Genomic DNA, 16,974 nt, shown 5'->3' with positions numbered 1-16,974 from the left:
AATATAAGGACTATGGCGAACCTCACCTTTTTTTTTAAAAAAAAAAACTGTTTTGTAACATTTTGTATGAGCATTCTTCAACATCCTGTAATAAGACGCAAGTGTCTGTGCCTATTTACATAAATCTTGATTATTCACGCTTCTCATAAACTCATTTGCAGGATCTTTTTATACAAAGTTTGCAATCAGTGGGATTATATACTGGAAGTCTTCAGAACCTGCTTGAGGTACTTGTTTGACACAGAATTATGATAATTATTTAAAAATTCCAATTTTCATGCTTCTTTTTTAGCGCTCGTGGGAAAAACCATAAAGAAATGCATTTTGGTCGGTGTTTTCTTTTCCAGTCATCTGAATAAGATGAACTACCTAGAATGTTAGGCTTCCTTGTATCCATTTTTTATTTGCTTTAAGTATTTTAATAGAACTATGAATTTTCAGGTAATACGAAGGCATCATACTGTATCGGATGAAGTTATTCTTGAAGATGTATGTCTTCCTGGTCTAGCCGAGCTTAAAGGTCGCTGGCATGGTTCTCTTGATGCAAGAGGTGGAGGCAATGGGGACACTATGGTAGATATCTTGGACTTTTTGCCTGAGGCCATATAGTTTAAATATCATGCATCTGTGATCCAAAACTTCAATCTAAATGGCAGAGATAATATTACCATAATCTGGACAATTGAAATTTGTGATTGCTGACATTATAAAATTTAGTTCTTGATACATGTACATTAATTTTTAAACATGATGGAGAAAATCGGTGTCCTTTTCATGAACAAACATGCACAAAGATTTACCCTTAATTTTTGTGGACCATGTGAGTATGGTGATAGGTACTTGCTTTCTATGTGGTTTTCTCTCATGAAAAATTAGAAGAAAACATTTTACATCACCTTCATGTTTGCCAGGTGTTCCATTGTGCCACATTTGCATTGTGAAGTTCTGTCTTGCAGGTGGTCTCTTGAATCTCTGTGCTTCTGCTGGGAACCTTATTCCCATGCCATCTTTTACACTTTACAGCGATTTTAACAAAAAGAGGTTCCCAGTGATATAGAAATTAGCATTTCACAAGTTTATAGACTTTCTTGCTGTTAAGCTTTGTCCAGTCATAATTGGTTCTTTTTCTGTACATATTTCTCAGGCAGATTTTGACTTTCATGGGGAGGATTGGGAGTGGGGAACCTACAAAGCTCAGCGTGTTCAAGCAGTTGGTGAATACAGCAATGATGATGGTTTACACCTTGAGAAAATCTTTATCCAAAATGATAATGCCACAATCCATGCTGATGGGACCTTGTTAGGGCCAAAAACAAATCTTCATTTTGCTGTTTTGAATTTCCCTGTTAGTCTAGTCCCCACACTGGTACAGGTTATTGAATCTTCAGCTACTGATGCTGTTCATTCCCTGCGGCAATTTTTAGCACCAATTAAGGGCATTTTACACATGGAAGGGGATCTCAGAGGAAGTATTGCAAAACCAGAATGCAATGTAGAAGTAAGGCTCCTCGATGGTGCCATTGGGGGTATTGATCTTGGGCGAGCTGAAATTGTAGCTTCCCTAACATCAACCAGTCGCTTTCTTTTCAATGCAAAATTTGAACCCTTTATTCAAAATGGTTATGTTCACATTCAAGGAAGTGTTCCTGTAGCTTTTGTCCAAAATAACATGTTAGAGGAAGAAGATATAGAAACATGGATCCCTGGTTGGGTGAAGGAAAGGGGCAGAGGTCCTGCTGATGATGTCAGTGAGAAGAAAATCTCCAGGGATAGAAATGAAGAAGGTTGGGATACTCAGTTGGCAGAAAGTCTCAAAGGTTTAAACTGGAACATATTAGATGTAGGAGAAGTTAGAATTGATGCAGATATTAAAGATGGAGGCATGATGATGTTAACAGCTTTATCTCCTTATGCTGACTGGCTTCATGGCAATGCTGACATTATGCTTCAGGTAAGTCAAGCTAGAAAAGGTTTTCAATGGGCTCATCTGAATATTTATAATAAATCAAGTGTTGGATTCTAAATTAAAATGATTTGATTTGATTAGGTTAGATTATACTTCTCTCAAACATTGATTTGTTTTAAATAAACAGGTCAGAGGTACAGTCGAACAACCGGTGATCAATGGATCTGCTTCTTTCCACAGAGCATCTGTATCATCACCAGTCCTCTGGAAACCACTCACAAACTTTGGTGGCACAGTTCATGTGAAATCAAATAGATTATGCATCAGTTCACTAGAAAGTAGGGTAGGCAGACGGGGAAAGTTGTTTGTAAAAGGGAATCTTCCTCTCAGAATAAGTGAAGCATCACTTGGTGACAAAATTGACTTGAAATGTGAAGTTCTAGAAGTACGGGCAAAAAATATCCTAAGGTGCCTTATCTCTCTTTCTAACATGGGGATCTACAGGAAGCATTTGGTTTGGCTTGTTTGCAGCATATATCTTGATATAATTTTTGATAATATTGTTCTGCGCTTCTTTTGATATTTCACAATTTATTGATATTCTTCCTGATTGACCAAACTAAAGAATCTTTGCTCTCTTAAATTGTGTACTTCTCCCAATGCTGATAATCCATTGTTTGCTATCTATGAAAATTTTATCTGCTTTTTTGCCTACACATTTTCTTCATTGTGAACTAATGCGTCTACCAAAATCACAGTGGTCAGGTAGACACACAGATGCAAATAACTGGTTCCATATTGCAACCAAATATTTCTGGAAATATTAAATTGAGCCATGGAGAAGCATATCTACCACCTGATAAGGGTACAGGAGCAGCTCCATTTAATAGATTGGCATCAGTCCATCCAAGTGGTGGTTACAATCCAGGAACTGCTTCCAGATATCTTTCATGGTTTCCCAGTTCAGAGCCTGCTCCCTCAAGCACCAAATTCCCTCAACCCTCAGGTAATGTATAGATATTTCATCAGTTTTGGTTTGTGATGAGAACATTCTACCCTGTGATCAAGCACCTAATACTCTTAACAAAAAGTCAGTGAGTTCCTCTCCCAGAGAATGCAAACATGATTCAAAGTTACGAATGGACTATAAACTTTTTAACATTTTTCTTTTATGAATGGATTTAATCAATTTATGTGAAGTCAGATCCATTGATTTACCTGTGTTTACCATTTAGTGTATCTAATCACTTTCACCCTGTAATGTAATTGTTAGATAATACATTTTATGTGCCTTATTTATTAATATTCAATTAGATAGGTCTTCTTTGTAGTTTACAGGCATTCAATTGTTTCCATTCTGCATGAATTTCTCCACAATTCTATGCATCCAAGAACATGTCAATTTTTTTCTTTTCCTTTATGCACAGGACACCTCCTGCAGTTGATTGCACAAACTGAGGTCATATATAATACTGGAGTGCATGAACTACAGCATTGAAACCTAAAACAGTTTTGCATGGTAGCTGTCAAGCTGCCAAACTCTGCATTTAATGTTGTTCCCTTTGTAGATATTTTTATAAAATATGTTCAACATTTGCAATTGAAATTATTTTTTATATTCCCAGGTAAACAGACCGACGTTGAAAAGGAAATGGAGCAAGTGAATCGTAAGCCAAAAATTGACATCCGCCTCACTGACTTGAAACTTGTTCTGGGACCAGAATTGAGAATACTTTATCCTTTGATTCTTGATTTTGCTGTAAGTGGAGAGCTTGAGCTCAATGGCATAGCTCATCCCAAACTGATAAAACCAAAGGGCGTTTTAACATTTGAGAGTGGTGAAGTTAATCTTGTTGCAACCCAGGTGACACCCATGTTTCCTTTTGTTAGTCTTGTAAATGATTCTTGACATTCTTGTGCACAACATCTGTATTTTTTTCCTGTCTGTCGGATGGTATGTGGACTTTGTTGAGTACACTCACACTTTACCTTTTCAATTTCAGGTGAGGCTTAAGAAAGAGCATCTTAATATTGCAAAATTTGAGCCTGATAATGGGCTGGATCCAACACTAGACTTAGCTTTGGTTGGATCAGAGTGGCAATTCAGGATCCAAAGTCGAGCCAGTAATTGGCAGGATAATTTGGTTGTGACTTCAACACGTGCTGTGGAACAGGAAGTCCTCTCACCTACTGAGGTAACATTTACTACTTTCGTAGGGTTGTCATTCTCCAGCTTTTTACCAGTACCTGTGAAGCTATCAGTCAAATCTGGAGCTTAAGATGTAAAACTCTTTTTCCAATGGTATATTTTCACTATTGCAGTTGTGCACATGTAGGTGGTGGAGTTAGACATATTACAGGAGCCACATTCTACAAATATGAATGGATTATGATATGAAAGCACCGTTTATCTTTATATTTAACTTTAAATACTTCTTGTTTTATATTTCTAGAGCTATGATAGGTAAGAAAGGGAGCTAGTAAGTTGGAATATCATAATGAACCGCAATTTATCAGCATTATGAAAAAGTAACTCTTTTGAGTCAGAATAACATAAATCTAACATGTTTCATTTTTTCTGAGTTTGTATCCCTGCATATTGACAGTTGATTTACATACAACTGTGAAATGTCCATATGACACTTGCTGGCATTTTTGATCTGGTGAAAGTGGCTTGGTGGAGCCCACCTTGATTGTGATGTTGCCCTGGGTTTCTGTTGTAGCAATCTGTCCTTGTGTGGAATAGCGGATCATAGATCAAATTTTTATAGAATTTTTTATGGTTATATTAATATGTCCTAGAGATGTTTGTTAAGCAATTTGATATTATCAGATGTTCCCATTTGCACAGGCTGCCAGAGTCTTTGAGAGTCAATTGGCAGAGTCCATTTTGGAAGGTGATGGCAAGCTTTCATTCAAAAAGCTAGCGACTGCAACACTTGAGACATTAATGCCAAGAATTGAAGGGAAGGGAGAGTTCGGACAGGCTAGGTGGAGAATAGTATATGCACCACAGATCTTCAGCTTGCTTTCAGTTGATCCTACTGTTGATCCTCTCAAGTCTCTGGCCAGTAATATTTCCTTTGGTACAGAAGTCGAAATCAAGCTTGGGAAACGCCTTCAGGTTATTAAATGCAATTTTCCTTGTTTGAAAATATTGTTTCCTGAAATCTTTACTTTTATGTTGGTGGAAGTGCTTCTCTTTTGAAAAAGGTAGTAAACAAAATCATCCCACAAACTGAAAAGTTGATTTTAGGAAAATTAAAAATTACAAAGAGCTAGGGTGGACTCTGCACACTTGTACTAGGAACAGGATCATGGTAGCTTTCCTCATTACTCTCCTCTTGACAGGGCTGTTTTATTACAAACTCAGTCCAGAACTATCAGATTTACTGTGTTGCATGTGTTTTGTATACATGTTACAATAATTACTAAATTGTTGAACACTGAATTCAGTTCCAATGTCTGATATTGACATCATAAATTAGCCCTTGTTGGTCATAATCAAACAAATTAGCCCTCGATTTATTAGCCTAAAAAATAAATCTATCCTTCCAAAGCAGTAAGCTTCTGTGCATGATTAGGGAAAGTGATTGCTGTGTCTCACGGTTTAGTAAAGATGCCATTATGACTCATCTTTTGTAACTATCAAATTGGTTATGATGGACATCTCAACACTCTTAAGATAATGTGGTTCCAAAATGGATAATGTCTTGTTTGATGTGAGTAAATATGCCTTTTTTGTTTTCTCTTGCAAAAGAAAAACGACTGCATAGGATTTCAGTATTATTCCACTAACAGCCTTTTAATCATGTTTTAACAATACTATTCTCTAATTCAAAAGAAAAAGGAAAAAACCAATATGTAGATTTTATATTGTACTAACTGATACAAAATTTAGTTTTTTTGAGAAGAAAAACTTATTGTTGGCATAATGGTGGATGAGGCGAAATGATAATGTTTTCCCAGACCTTTTTATCCTTTTAAACAAAGAACAGAACAATGAAAGGCAAAAAGCAAAGAAAGTCACAGATTGGATGACTGAGATTGTCAATGATGTGGAACTATGATGGAAGGATGCTATATTTAGATGTTAAAGGTTAAATTGAAAATAATGCAAGTTTTTGTTTGTCTTCCTTGGATTTGTTTGCGAATTTCTAAAGCTCAGATTGTTGTTTCCCTCCACAGGCTTCCATTGTTAGGCAGATGAAGGATTCAGAGATGGCAATGCAATTTACCTTGACCTACCAGCTCACAAGCCGCCTACGAGTGCTCCTACAATCTTGGTCTGTTTCATCCCAACGCCTCCTATTCGAATATTCTTCTACCTCACAGAACTAAACCTGCCACTGCTAGGCCTCGAGGTTGCTGAAACCCATTTTGGGAAATATTATTCAGTCCAGGGATTGGGGTGTTTGGTCCTGGTATTCTCCTTTTTTGCCTTTCAATCTTCATTTTCTCTTCTCCCTTTTTAAAGGGGTGGTTGTTAAAATAAATATTGTAAATTGTGCTTATTGGCAAGAATCGAGTCTCAAGTTCACACTAACCTGGATGCCTATACCACCACCCAGAAAAGTACAGTAAGATGTAAATTTTACGCCATTATATTCTTTTCTCAGAAATGAATAAAGCTGTCTGTTGAGATCTACCTTCTGGATTTATATAAATTCCAGAAAGCAAATTTAGGCCTTACTGAGAATTTAGGAGGTAAGGAGTTTATGCATCAAAGTGCTTTATTCATTTGGAAGAAACTTACATTGAGGAAAATGCTGGAAAGATCAATGATATGTCATGGGTTTTGAGTCCAATATTTAAAGCCCATTTGGGGCGGTTTTTGTTTTTAGCTTTACTGGAAGTTAAAATCAATATTATAAAAATGAACTTTTGACTTCTTAGAGGTTAATCCAACCTAGAAAGGTTGGTTGTGGGGGTTTTATTCCAAATTCCTAGTTCAAAGTCTTCCTAGAAAGCTTGAACATCATCCAAAATGGGACATTATCAGAATTTTAGGTCTTCCAGGAATGACAACCTCATGAATTATGATGATGAGAGGCAAGGTACGCAGAATGGAGACTTTCCACTTCTGAGCTATGTTCCAAATGCTATGAACTTTTCTTCAAAGTGTAAATTCCTTCAAAGTATTCAAATTTCAACCAAGATGATGATACTAATGACCTGCTTGAACAGTTCTTAAGTGTCCATTAATCAGTATAGCATCATGGAAATATAAAAGGAGACAGAAAACTGATAAAAGGCTATTATTATTTGTAAATAGAGTGATGGTGAGAAGAAGCAAGAAATGGAACCCAATTAGCTACTAGGAATTGCAGAGAAGAAACATCATGCTCAAAAAATCCCTAAATATACATTATTACAATTATTTAAGGGAAGGGAAAAAAGAAACTCAATAATGGTAAGCTAATGGCCATTGTCACCAAAATCTCCAGGGATCCTTGTATGGAGGAACGTAGTCTTCTGTGGGAGGGAGAAGGCGGAAAGAAGAGGCAGCTTTTTCCAACAAAGGCCCCATCTGCATCATATAAAATGTATTCTTCTTGTTAGACTGGGAAATTAGACTAGACTACCCATTCTTCCAAGAAGAAATGAATCACCACATTCCATAATTGTGTGTGTGTGTGTGTGAGTGAGTGAGTGAGAGAGACTTACTACTTTCCACTGCTTGCTAATTGTTGAAACATTCAGAGAGTACAAATAACCTGCAATAAAGTTTTCTTAAGGTAAGATGAAAAATCCTTTAGTGAAGGAACCATAACTGCTACCGTATGCTATGATCCTTCAAAAATTATGAGTGAATGAATTATCCTGAGCAAAGTAGTTCACCCTGGAACCCAATAAGATGATACACACTGGCTCACACATACAAGGCACAATCTATTTGTATTCCCTCCCCTTTGAATTGAAGTTTCCCTGGCAGATGAGCTAGCTCACTAAGGAGTGAGGTGTTTATTTTTCTACTTAAATTTTTAACAAACTCAATATGTCTCAGTTGCATATAAATAAGATATTTTTGTACAGTTGCATACAATAATGAAATATATAACTATGAAGATCCTACCGTCTCGTTCGGCAGTTGAAGCAACATAGTGCCTGTAAATGTTTGATTCTTGAGCCTGTATCATTTCATGTGAACATCAACAAGCCATTACATCATTCATATACTTGCTACCAAATATTGTAATAGAGACAAATACTCACAGATTTTGTAGGTGATTTGCGAATTAGGTACTCATAGTACCAGTACGGCTCACCATCGACCTGAGAATGATACATTAAAGTTTAATGTTTTTAGTAGTGTTAATTATTACAATTTACATGTATTAAAGTTGGAAAAAGTATCTGAAGTAAGCTTAGAGATCTCACTTCACTAGCATGTGTATCAAGAACTGAGCTTTCAGACATGCGCTGACTTGAAGTGATTCGCTACACAAAACAGTAGTACATTAGATGAAACTAGCATTTGGTTTAGAGAAAGCAATTCAAGAAGCCCCAAAATGGATAATGATCCATTGGAAGTTTCAAGCAACCAAACCAAAGTCCTTTGAACACTTGCTACATTCTAAAGCAAGTTCAAGAGACAGCTCTTGGTTGTGCAATTCTAAACCACAAAAAACACTGAATGCCTAACCTTTCCTGTTCAGAAAGAAACTATTAAGCTACCAATTGACATAAAAGCTTAAACCGTGAGGTAATAGTGGGCTAACAATATATATATATATATATATATATCTATATATATATATATATATATATATATATATATATATATATATATATATCATGCTAAGTTGGGCTAAAGACCTAAATATACCTCCCGAAAGGCAGCCTTCTTCTTGGACTTGCACATAGGCTTGGTGGATTGGGGGAATATGCATGAGATGAGATTTGAATTTATGACCTCCCAATAGCTTAGGCTCTGATACCATATAAACTTTCAATTGACTTAAAGCTTAAGTTGTTGGACAATAATGGGTCAACAATCTATATCATGCTGATTTGCAGTAAAGTTCTAAACATCCCACCTGAGGATGACCTTCTTTTTGAGCTTGCATGTGGGTTCAATAATTAGGGAAAATAAACATGTGGTGAAACTCAAACTTACAACCTCCCAACAACCAAGGCTCTCATACCATGTTCAACTATCAATTGATAAAAAAGTTTAAATTGTTAGGTAATGATGAATTAACAATGTATATTATGCTGATATGAGCTCAAGCCATAAACATAAACCATATATATATTTTGAGTGCTTATACTGGCTACATAGCATTTTGTATTTCCATGTACAATAACTTGCCATTATTCTGAAACTTGTGTCTAAGGTTAGTTTCAGATTTCAGTTTCTGTATCACTGTCAATCCTTATTGACCCCATGCCCTCAGCGAAGTTCGACACAGACAGCCAGACTAATAATAATTGCTGAAAATAAAGGTAGTCTTTACTGCAGATAAGAGACAAGAAGACAAATTACCAATGCAGCCTTGTCAGCTAAAACAGAGTCAGCAACATCTTTTGCAGTCCATGTACCCTTGTCCTTCGATTTTAAGAACTGTGAATTGGGGGGACCTATCTGAATTGAAGAAAACAAAATCACTAATCTTCATGAAAGAACCAACAGGAAGTGCAAGCAACAAGCATATGGTTTTATCAAACTTACGGTAACAGAAATGATGAGGTTATCGATTATGTCAACACGCTCAGACACAATGCGCAGGCGTGCATCAGCTGCATCATACCAATATCCAGTTATTTCTTATAAGATGCATGTAAACAATGCTCAAATTTTTTGAAAGATAACACTGCAGCAGTCACTAATATTTCCAAGCATATCCAAAAGGCACAGGTAGCTTGATGAATCTTATAACAATAGGCATAGTTTCAAACTTCCGTGATACTTCCATGAGAAATATATACTACACTTACGAGACAGTGGTGCAGCTGACGAATAGCGTTCTGGCTTTCTCGATTCCACCCTGAAAGCAGAGATAAAGAATCAGGTTTCCTGGAATTCAAGGATATTTGATAACAATAGAACGAACTAATCCATATTAACATTCAGTTGAATGAAGAGAAACAGATATGGAGTTGTGACTGCCACATCTTGTGAGACAAGAAAGCAATGAGAAGTGCTGAACAAGAGAGTTTCTTATAATAATTATTTTTGAGAGATAGAGTTCAACAGCATTATCTCTCTAAGTATTCCAATTTTGAGGACTTAAACCACCTGAATTAATTCCTACTAATAATGTAAAATATCAAAAGAACATGAAACATTTCAGTAGCAAATGCAACAATATTCTGTTTGCTAAAATGAACAAAGTGCCTACCATTTGAACACAAGCTTCTTAGATGGCAACTCCAATGGGTATAGATAAGAATAAGCATTTATATCATCAACTACTGAAGCCATTTTAAATTCTTCTTCTGTGCCATATCCTGTAACAGTAGTTATGTAAGTAAAAAAATAGCAAGTTACAAATCAAGAAATGAACCTCTGGAAAAAATTTGAGATGAACCCATTTCAACTTCTTACATTACAAGTGGGTGAATTCACCTTCATCAAGAATCTATGAAAATTTTAAATTATGAATTCAAGCAAATCCATGAAATCCTCCATAAAAATTTGAGATGTACCCATTTTCAACTTATTGGGTCACCATTGGGCATTCACTATTCTCAAGAATTTATGAAACTTTTACATCACAAACCAAGTTATTTCCTTACAAACAGTCCCTAGAAATTGAGAGAGGCCCATTTCAAGTAACATGCAGACTCAAACACAGACTTCAGAGCTAAATATCAAATGGAGAATCAATGTGGATTTAGCTAACCTGAAGGAGGGAAGATTAGAGCCGCTGAAGAAGAGAAGCCAAAGAGCATCAAATCCCTTCTGTAAAACCCAATTTGTGAAGTGGGTCTTGAAGGAACACATGAACATGAAATGATTTTCACAGGCAATCCACATTTCTTCTGGTTTACCGTAGTTCTTGTATGGTTTCTGAACGCCACATATAAATTAAAAAATAAAACAAAAATAGAAAGCAGTAGCTATGAAGGGAAAGTAGAAAGAGAAAGGAAAAAAAGAAAATACCTGAAGATGAGAAGATTGGGAGAGAGGAGTGTGGCCATAGCTCTCGCTCTGCTCTTTTTTTCTCTTCCTTCTTTCTTTGTTCTTTTGTCAGCTCATCTACACCCACCCTTTCTTCATGCCGGGTCCAGATCCGAGTCCGGGTCCAGGTCCTATCCATTTATCTTCATGAATCCACGTGACCTGCACGTGACTCTTGTCCGATGAGATGGAATTGCCAAATATGAGCTGGGCTCTTGTATGGGCCAATTTGGAATGTTTCTTTCACCCGTAAAACCCTAAACCCCCCTTTCTTCTTCTTCTTCTTCTTCTTCTTCACTGTGCTTCCTCTACTCCCACCCCAAACGACGTCGGTTCAGTTTCACCGTTTCTCACATAGAAAAAGGCATGAATGAAGTACTGAAGCTGAACCGCCCACCACCCACCAACCACCATGCGTCCCTCTCTACTCACCTCCCACCATTTCCACAGATTCCGCAGAACTCTCTGCTTCTCCATGGTCAATTTTTCATATCTCTGCGCTCTCCCAAACCTAGATTCCATTGAAGAGACCAAGACCCACGACCCCAATCACCTCCAATTGCAGCACACTATGCAGAATGACGCCGCCTCGGGTAATCTCAGAAAAGCTCTCTGCGCATTGAATTCTATAAGGTACCCATCTGTCAATGATTATAATGCTTTGTTGTATCATTATTTGAAGTCATCGTCGAGGCATTTGGTTGTGTTGGATGAGTTGGTTCAAGTGTACTTTGGTATGAAGAGGCTTGGACCATATCCAAATGCTTCCACATTCAATATACTTTTGGATGGAATGACGTCTACTGGGAATTTGCGTGCTGCCTTCTTTTTTGCTGAGGAAATGTGGAGAAGTGGGTTTTTGCCGTCGTTTACTTCTTTATTCAAAATTTTGAAGAAATGGTTGGGATTGGGGAGTTTAGTTGATTCTATGAGTGTGTTTGAGTTTATGCTGAGATTGGATTATTTACCTACTGAACCTACTTTGAATTTGTTGATTTCTATGCTTAGTAAAGCTGGGATGGCTAGGGAGGCCCATTTTGTGTTCCGGGTTCTTCTAGGAAAGGGTTGTTTAAAGTGTGCTCACAGTTATAATCCTATATTGTGGGCTTTGTGCAAGTGTGGCCAGAGTTACACTGCTCTGGCATTGTTGTATTCTTTGAAGAAGATGGGTGCTGTTCATAATGCGGCATCATATACGGCTTTGGTTTATGGGTTTAGTAGGGAAGGGTTGTGGGAAGAAGCCTTTTGTATGTTAGATGAAATGGAAATTGATGGGTGTAAGCCTAACGTAATAACATATACTGTAATTGTGAAATTTCTCTGTGATGAGGGGAGGATTGGGGATGCATTAGACATCTTGGGTAAGATGGGCAAGGAAGGTTGTGATCCAGACATTGTCACATACAATGTAATTCTTCGTGAACTTTTCCATCAGGATAGATATGTTGAAATTGGTGAGCTCCTTCAGGTTATTGATCAAAAGGAGATATCACCTGACCCTTTCACCTATGCAGCTTTAACTGGAGGGCTGTTAAAAAGAGGCCAAGTAAGAGTTGCTAATAAATTATTGCTTTATGTTATTTCAGCAGGCTGTACTGTAGATGTTGCCATTTACAATATATACTTCCATTGTTTATGTCGTGAAAATAAATCAGGAGAAGCATTGTCTCTGTTGCAGAGTATGGTGGAAAAAGGTCTTGTGCCAACCAATGTATCATATAATACTATTTTGAATGGGTTCTGTAGGGAAAACCATATTGATGAAGCTTTGCAGCTCTTTGACCACTTTGAGTGGGCCAATAATAGTCCTGATGTGGTTTCCTTCAATACAATTTTGTCTGCTGCATGCAAACAAGGAAACTCTTCAATGATTCGAAGAGTCTTGTACCGAATGGAGTATGAAGGTGTTAAGCTTAATGTTGTTAGTTCAACTTGTTTGATTCAATATTTTTGCACCATTGGAAAGATTTCAGAATGTTTGGAGCTTTTGGAATCCATGATACGTAATGGCCTTAATCCCACTGTAGTGACTTTTAATATGCTTTTGGACAAACTTTGCAAGAATGGGTTACTTGGAACAGCACACAGAATATTTAGAGAGTTTAGAAACACTGGATATTTCCCCAATACAACTTCATATAATATTCTTATACATGCTTCAATAAGGGAGGACAATGATTCACTGGTGGAGCAGTTGTTAAGGGATATGTATAGCCGGAGATTGAAACCAGATGCTGTTACCTATGGTTCCTTCATTAAAGGTCTTTGTAAGGAGGGGAAGATATCAGTTGCCATCCAGCTGAGGGACCAGATGCTAGAGAATGGACTTACTCCAACTGTTACTATTTACAATACCATATTAGCAGCAATGTTTCAAAGAGGCAAGTTTTGGGATATTGTCTCATTACTGAAAGATATGACCATGGATGGATGTGAACCTAATGCTGTTTCTATTGAGATTTTGAAACAAGCAATGTCAAAATGTTGGATGAAGAGATTCCCTGAGGTATCAAAACAGCTAGAATTTGTGATATGTGGAAATGGTGAAAAAGAGACTCAAAATGGAGGAATAAAAAGTTAAGTGTCTTTGATATCAATTCTTGCAGCACTTGCTCACCATGACCATATCATATGCAATTATGGTCTTTGAATCAAATCCAGCTGTCTTTCACAAGGATCTCATTGAAGAATACACAAACAGGTACAACTGTCCAAAGGATTCTTACTGCATATCCATTTTATGCTCTATATAAACTTCTTTAAATAGTCAAGATAAAAACTGTTACTTGTGGATTTACGGTGCACAATATGTGCAATGTCAATAAGTTCTAAAATATTATACTTATCAAAAAAGAAAAAAAGTTCTAAAATATTATCTCGTTTTGCCTATAAAAAAAAAAGTGTCCTAAGATTCATTTTTCCTTTTCAGCCAGGGTACATTTTGATGTTTAAAAGTTGCAGTCTAATATAGTCTTGATAAATGAAGCAGAACTGATCATTGGGAACCTAGAACCTATAACTATCAGCAAGAACTATCATATCCACAGCAGTAACCAGAACCCTCAGGATGGGATCAACTGTCATATCCAACACAACTAGAATGGTTAGTCTTACATGATCCCTTGGGGTGAGATTTTGCTTCTCCTGAAATTTTTATTGTTCAACTTTTTGTTGAAGTTGTTACCTTTATCTCTGAATTCTTATTAGTTACTGCCCATGCAATTTCTTTTGTCTTATTTGGGATCCAATTCTGTCTATGGTGACTAGCAGTTCACTCCCTACCTCCTTCTCATGAGTCATGACCTCTCTCGACTTTTGAGGCTGCTCATCTTTCTATACATGAGGATTTTTTTTAGGGAGCTTGTTTCTCTTTCATTTAATCTCAGTTCTTTTTGGTTCCAAGTTATTTCTCCTCATGGTAATTAGTAAAGAATTGTTATGATTGCTTGAATCCTGTACTAAAGGAACTTCTCTTGCTGCCAACATCCCAGTGCTGGGGGAGTTCTGGCTGGAAAGTCTTCGAAATATATACTCTGATATGAAATGTAACCTTAGATAGTGGAGTACAGTTTGCCTTCCTTGACATTTGAAGCATGTTGCTACGCTATGGGCTTGGAGGCATTTGCACTGTCTAGTGATCACTTAATAATTAAGTTGGTGGGCTTGAATGGAGAGATTACTAAACTCTCCAGAGACAAACGAGAATAAGCTTATTTCTTGAGATACCAGAATACCATGGTATAAATGACTGATAGAAGAAAAATACCCTCACTGATTGAAAAAAAAAAAAGAAAAAAAAAACAGAAAAACCCACTTATGATGCTCTAACTAGAAAATTAATGCAATTACAGTGAACAGGTTTGATTCCATGGACATTTAAACATCTGTTAGGGTATCATTATAAATCTGTTGTTTCTGTAGTTTATTGAGCTGTGGATTGTTCACCTCTCAGGTTATCAACTAGTGTATTCCTAATAATTTTAGCATTTTTATTTGGTCATTCTGTCTTCTTTTGGGTTTGTTTGCATACATGCTAATAATCCTTGCTTGCTCCTTCCCTTCTCTCCTTTGTTTGTGCCAGCATCAAGAAACTAAATGAGCTTTGCAGTTATTCAACTGTATGATGGGAGCACAGTGGTGACAGGTTGTGTTCTTCAGTTATCAGACTGGTACTGTTGAATATCATTTGAAAATTCTGTGCTATAGGACCTGATATTACCATCTGGAGTGAACTGCAAACCATGGTTGCTGAAGTGACACTGGTTGTGTTCCTTGGTCCAATGCATCTCCTTTAGAACAGGTACAACCTTTATCTATGTCATTTCCATTATTGCACTTCAGTTAGGGTTTTCATTTGTCATTAATACGATCTTCAACGTATTCTTCCATGTTAGTCAAGATGTGAACTCCTCGGACATGTTGAAATGTCAATAAGACATATCGGCTTCCTAGGATGATTGAGATGTGATGTGTTCAAAGCCTACATTACCAGCAAGGGTCATCATCCCTCCCTCAATTACAATGCCTGCATACAGATTTCCTCGGACTCCTATGCTGCAGAGATGGGTAGAATCATCTCTGTAACAAAGAATGGCCTTGAAGAGAGTCAACCTCCCGGACTTACCAGTGGAAGAACAGTTGACAGATACTAATGGGGCAACTACCTTCCCTTTGCTTGCAATGGAAGTGACCTCCAAATCTGTTTGAACTGCAAGGATGGTGGCCATGGTTTTTCAATCTTTAACATTTTCCTCCCTAAGAGTTGTAGGGATGACGCCAGTCTCCACTCCAGCCAAGAATTGTACCATCAAATCATTGTATCCATCTTTTCTTTTTCCAATATGATAAAAGCATTGTATGGTTCCTTTGGATACTACCCATAATTTGTAGACTAAGGTGCCAAATCGATACCCATTTCACTTCGAATCTAAGTAGTTGAAAATGTAGGATGAAATATAAGTCACTGAATGAATGTTTGAACGATGAATAAACGAGTCCAATGTATGAAGAGATGAGATCATTCTACAAAACCATGAAACCTCATTTGTGGTAAGATTAAATTAAATAAGATTCGGGTATAAAACTATAAGATTTAAGTTGTAGACATATTATTATTTGATTGATGATGCATTTTTTTTGTTATATACTTTGTAGTGTTTGTATTTTGGATATAGATTGAGTTGTAAACTAATTCCCAAGAATTTCCTATTACACATGTGGATGTCAGCATATACAAAATTAGTCGGGAGCATAGATAGAAATTAATCCATTAGTCAAGAGCGACCATAAAATTTAATCAAGAACCGTTAAAATGTAATATTTATATCATTAAAAAGTACTATTTTACCTAGATGATCAAATGTACAATCTTTGATCAAAAAATGAATGAAATACTAATTATTTTTAAATGACTATTTGAAATTTGTATTTTATAAATTTGGATACCAATTTTATGTTTTTTTTTTCATATGAACCTATGAAAACATGTTTTTTTTCCTTTTTTGTGTTATTTGTCCTCTTTAATTATATACAATTTCATTTTATATATTTTTTAGTATATAAGATAGAAAAAAAAAAATAAATATAAATAATGGGAAAGAGTTTAAATTATATTTTAAATTCTTTTTAGTTTTAATTACAAAAGTAAAAAAAAAAATTGAAAATTTGTTATTTTATTATTGATGTCAATTTGTAAAGATAAAGTGCTTTCAAAAGATAGAGTATTTTAATAAAGAAAGTGTATTGATATGATGGCTAGAGCATCAATAAGGATTTTTTTCCTTGTTATCCACATATTATATAATTAAAATTTTAAACCTAAGGGTCCATTTGGCAATCGTTTTGGAAGTATTTTTAAGAATAGTTTTTTGTTTTCTGGAACAAAAAATATAAAAAAAGTATTTGATAACAAAAAACCGTTTTATATTTTTTGTTTTTAAGA

At 36.2% G+C, this 16,974-nt stretch overlaps 3 protein-coding genes across 8 annotated transcripts in view; 2 read left to right on the top strand and 1 right to left on the bottom strand.

The window, feature by feature from the left end:
• The window catches only part of LOC117913056 (protein TIC236, chloroplastic), a 40,397-nt gene extending 33,843 nt beyond the window's left edge, over nt 1–6,554 (top strand). Inside the window, exons 16-24 of one of the 2 annotated variants that reach the window (XM_034827941.1) lie at nt 162–227; nt 442–573; nt 1,145–1,951; nt 2,094–2,374; nt 2,665–2,912; nt 3,532–3,770; nt 3,910–4,101; nt 4,758–5,030; nt 6,095–6,554. In XM_034827941.1, the coding sequence (XP_034683832.1) occupies nt 162–227; nt 442–573; nt 1,145–1,951; nt 2,094–2,374; nt 2,665–2,912; nt 3,532–3,770; nt 3,910–4,101; nt 4,758–5,030; nt 6,095–6,247 (2,391 nt within the window). In that variant the 3' untranslated portion in view covers nt 6,248–6,554. Of the gene's footprint in view, nt 1–161; nt 228–441; nt 574–1,144; nt 1,952–2,093; nt 2,375–2,664; nt 2,913–3,531; nt 3,771–3,909; nt 4,102–4,739; nt 5,031–6,094 lie in introns of both variants that reach the window. The other variant, XM_034827940.1, reaches the window with a different exon arrangement.
• A 585-nt stretch (nt 6,555–7,139) lies between these two features.
• Nucleotides 7,140–11,127, bottom strand: LOC117912244 (psbP domain-containing protein 5, chloroplastic). Its single transcript, XM_034826757.1, has 11 exons — nt 11,016–11,127; nt 10,756–10,922; nt 10,252–10,360; nt 9,848–9,897; nt 9,582–9,649; nt 9,396–9,494; nt 8,288–8,347; nt 8,123–8,182; nt 7,983–8,037; nt 7,574–7,623; nt 7,140–7,436 (listed from the first exon to the last, which is right to left on the bottom strand). The coding sequence occupies exons 1-11, from the start codon at nt 11,051–11,053 to the stop codon at nt 7,338–7,340; spliced, it is 855 nt and encodes a 284-aa protein (XP_034682648.1). The 5' UTR covers nt 11,054–11,127; the 3' UTR covers nt 7,140–7,337.
• A 181-nt stretch (nt 11,128–11,308) lies between these two features.
• On the top strand, nt 11,309–16,015 carry LOC117912073 (pentatricopeptide repeat-containing protein At1g63330-like). Of its 5 annotated transcripts, none has more exons than XM_034826530.1 (4): nt 11,309–13,734; nt 14,023–14,136; nt 15,115–15,333; nt 15,428–16,015. In XM_034826530.1, the coding sequence occupies exon 1, from the start codon at nt 11,446–11,448 to the stop codon at nt 13,612–13,614; it is 2,169 nt and encodes a 722-aa protein (XP_034682421.1). In that variant the 5' UTR covers nt 11,309–11,445; the 3' UTR covers nt 13,615–13,734; nt 14,023–14,136; nt 15,115–15,333; nt 15,428–16,015. The 5 variants fall into 5 exon arrangements, with proteins under 5 accessions (XP_034682421.1, XP_034682424.1, XP_034682420.1 ...); XM_034826533.1 differs by having other exon boundaries at nt 13,963–14,136; nt 15,433–16,015; XM_034826529.1 differs by having other exon boundaries at nt 13,963–14,136.
• Nucleotides 16,016–16,974: the final 959 nt, after the last annotated feature.

Source organism: Vitis riparia, chromosome 4 (genome assembly GCF_004353265.1).
Source record: "Vitis riparia cultivar Riparia Gloire de Montpellier isolate 1030 chromosome 4, EGFV_Vit.rip_1.0, whole genome shotgun sequence".
In the NCBI taxonomy this organism is placed as follows: domain Eukaryota; kingdom Viridiplantae; phylum Streptophyta; class Magnoliopsida; order Vitales; family Vitaceae; genus Vitis; species Vitis riparia.
This window is presented reverse-complemented; position numbering and strand designations above follow the sequence as displayed.

Bases quoted from the DNA above. Each gene is read 5' to 3' on its own strand.
- LOC117912073 (XM_034826532.1), top strand. From the start codon at position 11,446: ATGCGTCCCTCTCTACTCACCTCCCACCATTTCCACAGATTCCGCAGA.
- LOC117912244 (XM_034826757.1), bottom strand. From the start codon at position 11,053: ATGGCCACACTCCTCTCTCCCAATCTTCTCATCTTCAG. The intron at 10,923-11,015 runs GTATTTTCTTTT...TGTGGCGTTCAG, and splicing joins CCCAATCTTCTCATCTTCAG to AAACCATACAAGAACTACGG. The intron at 10,361-10,755 runs GTTAGCTAAATC...CTACTGTTACAG, and splicing joins TCTAATCTTCCCTCCTTCAG to GATATGGCACAGAAGAAGAA.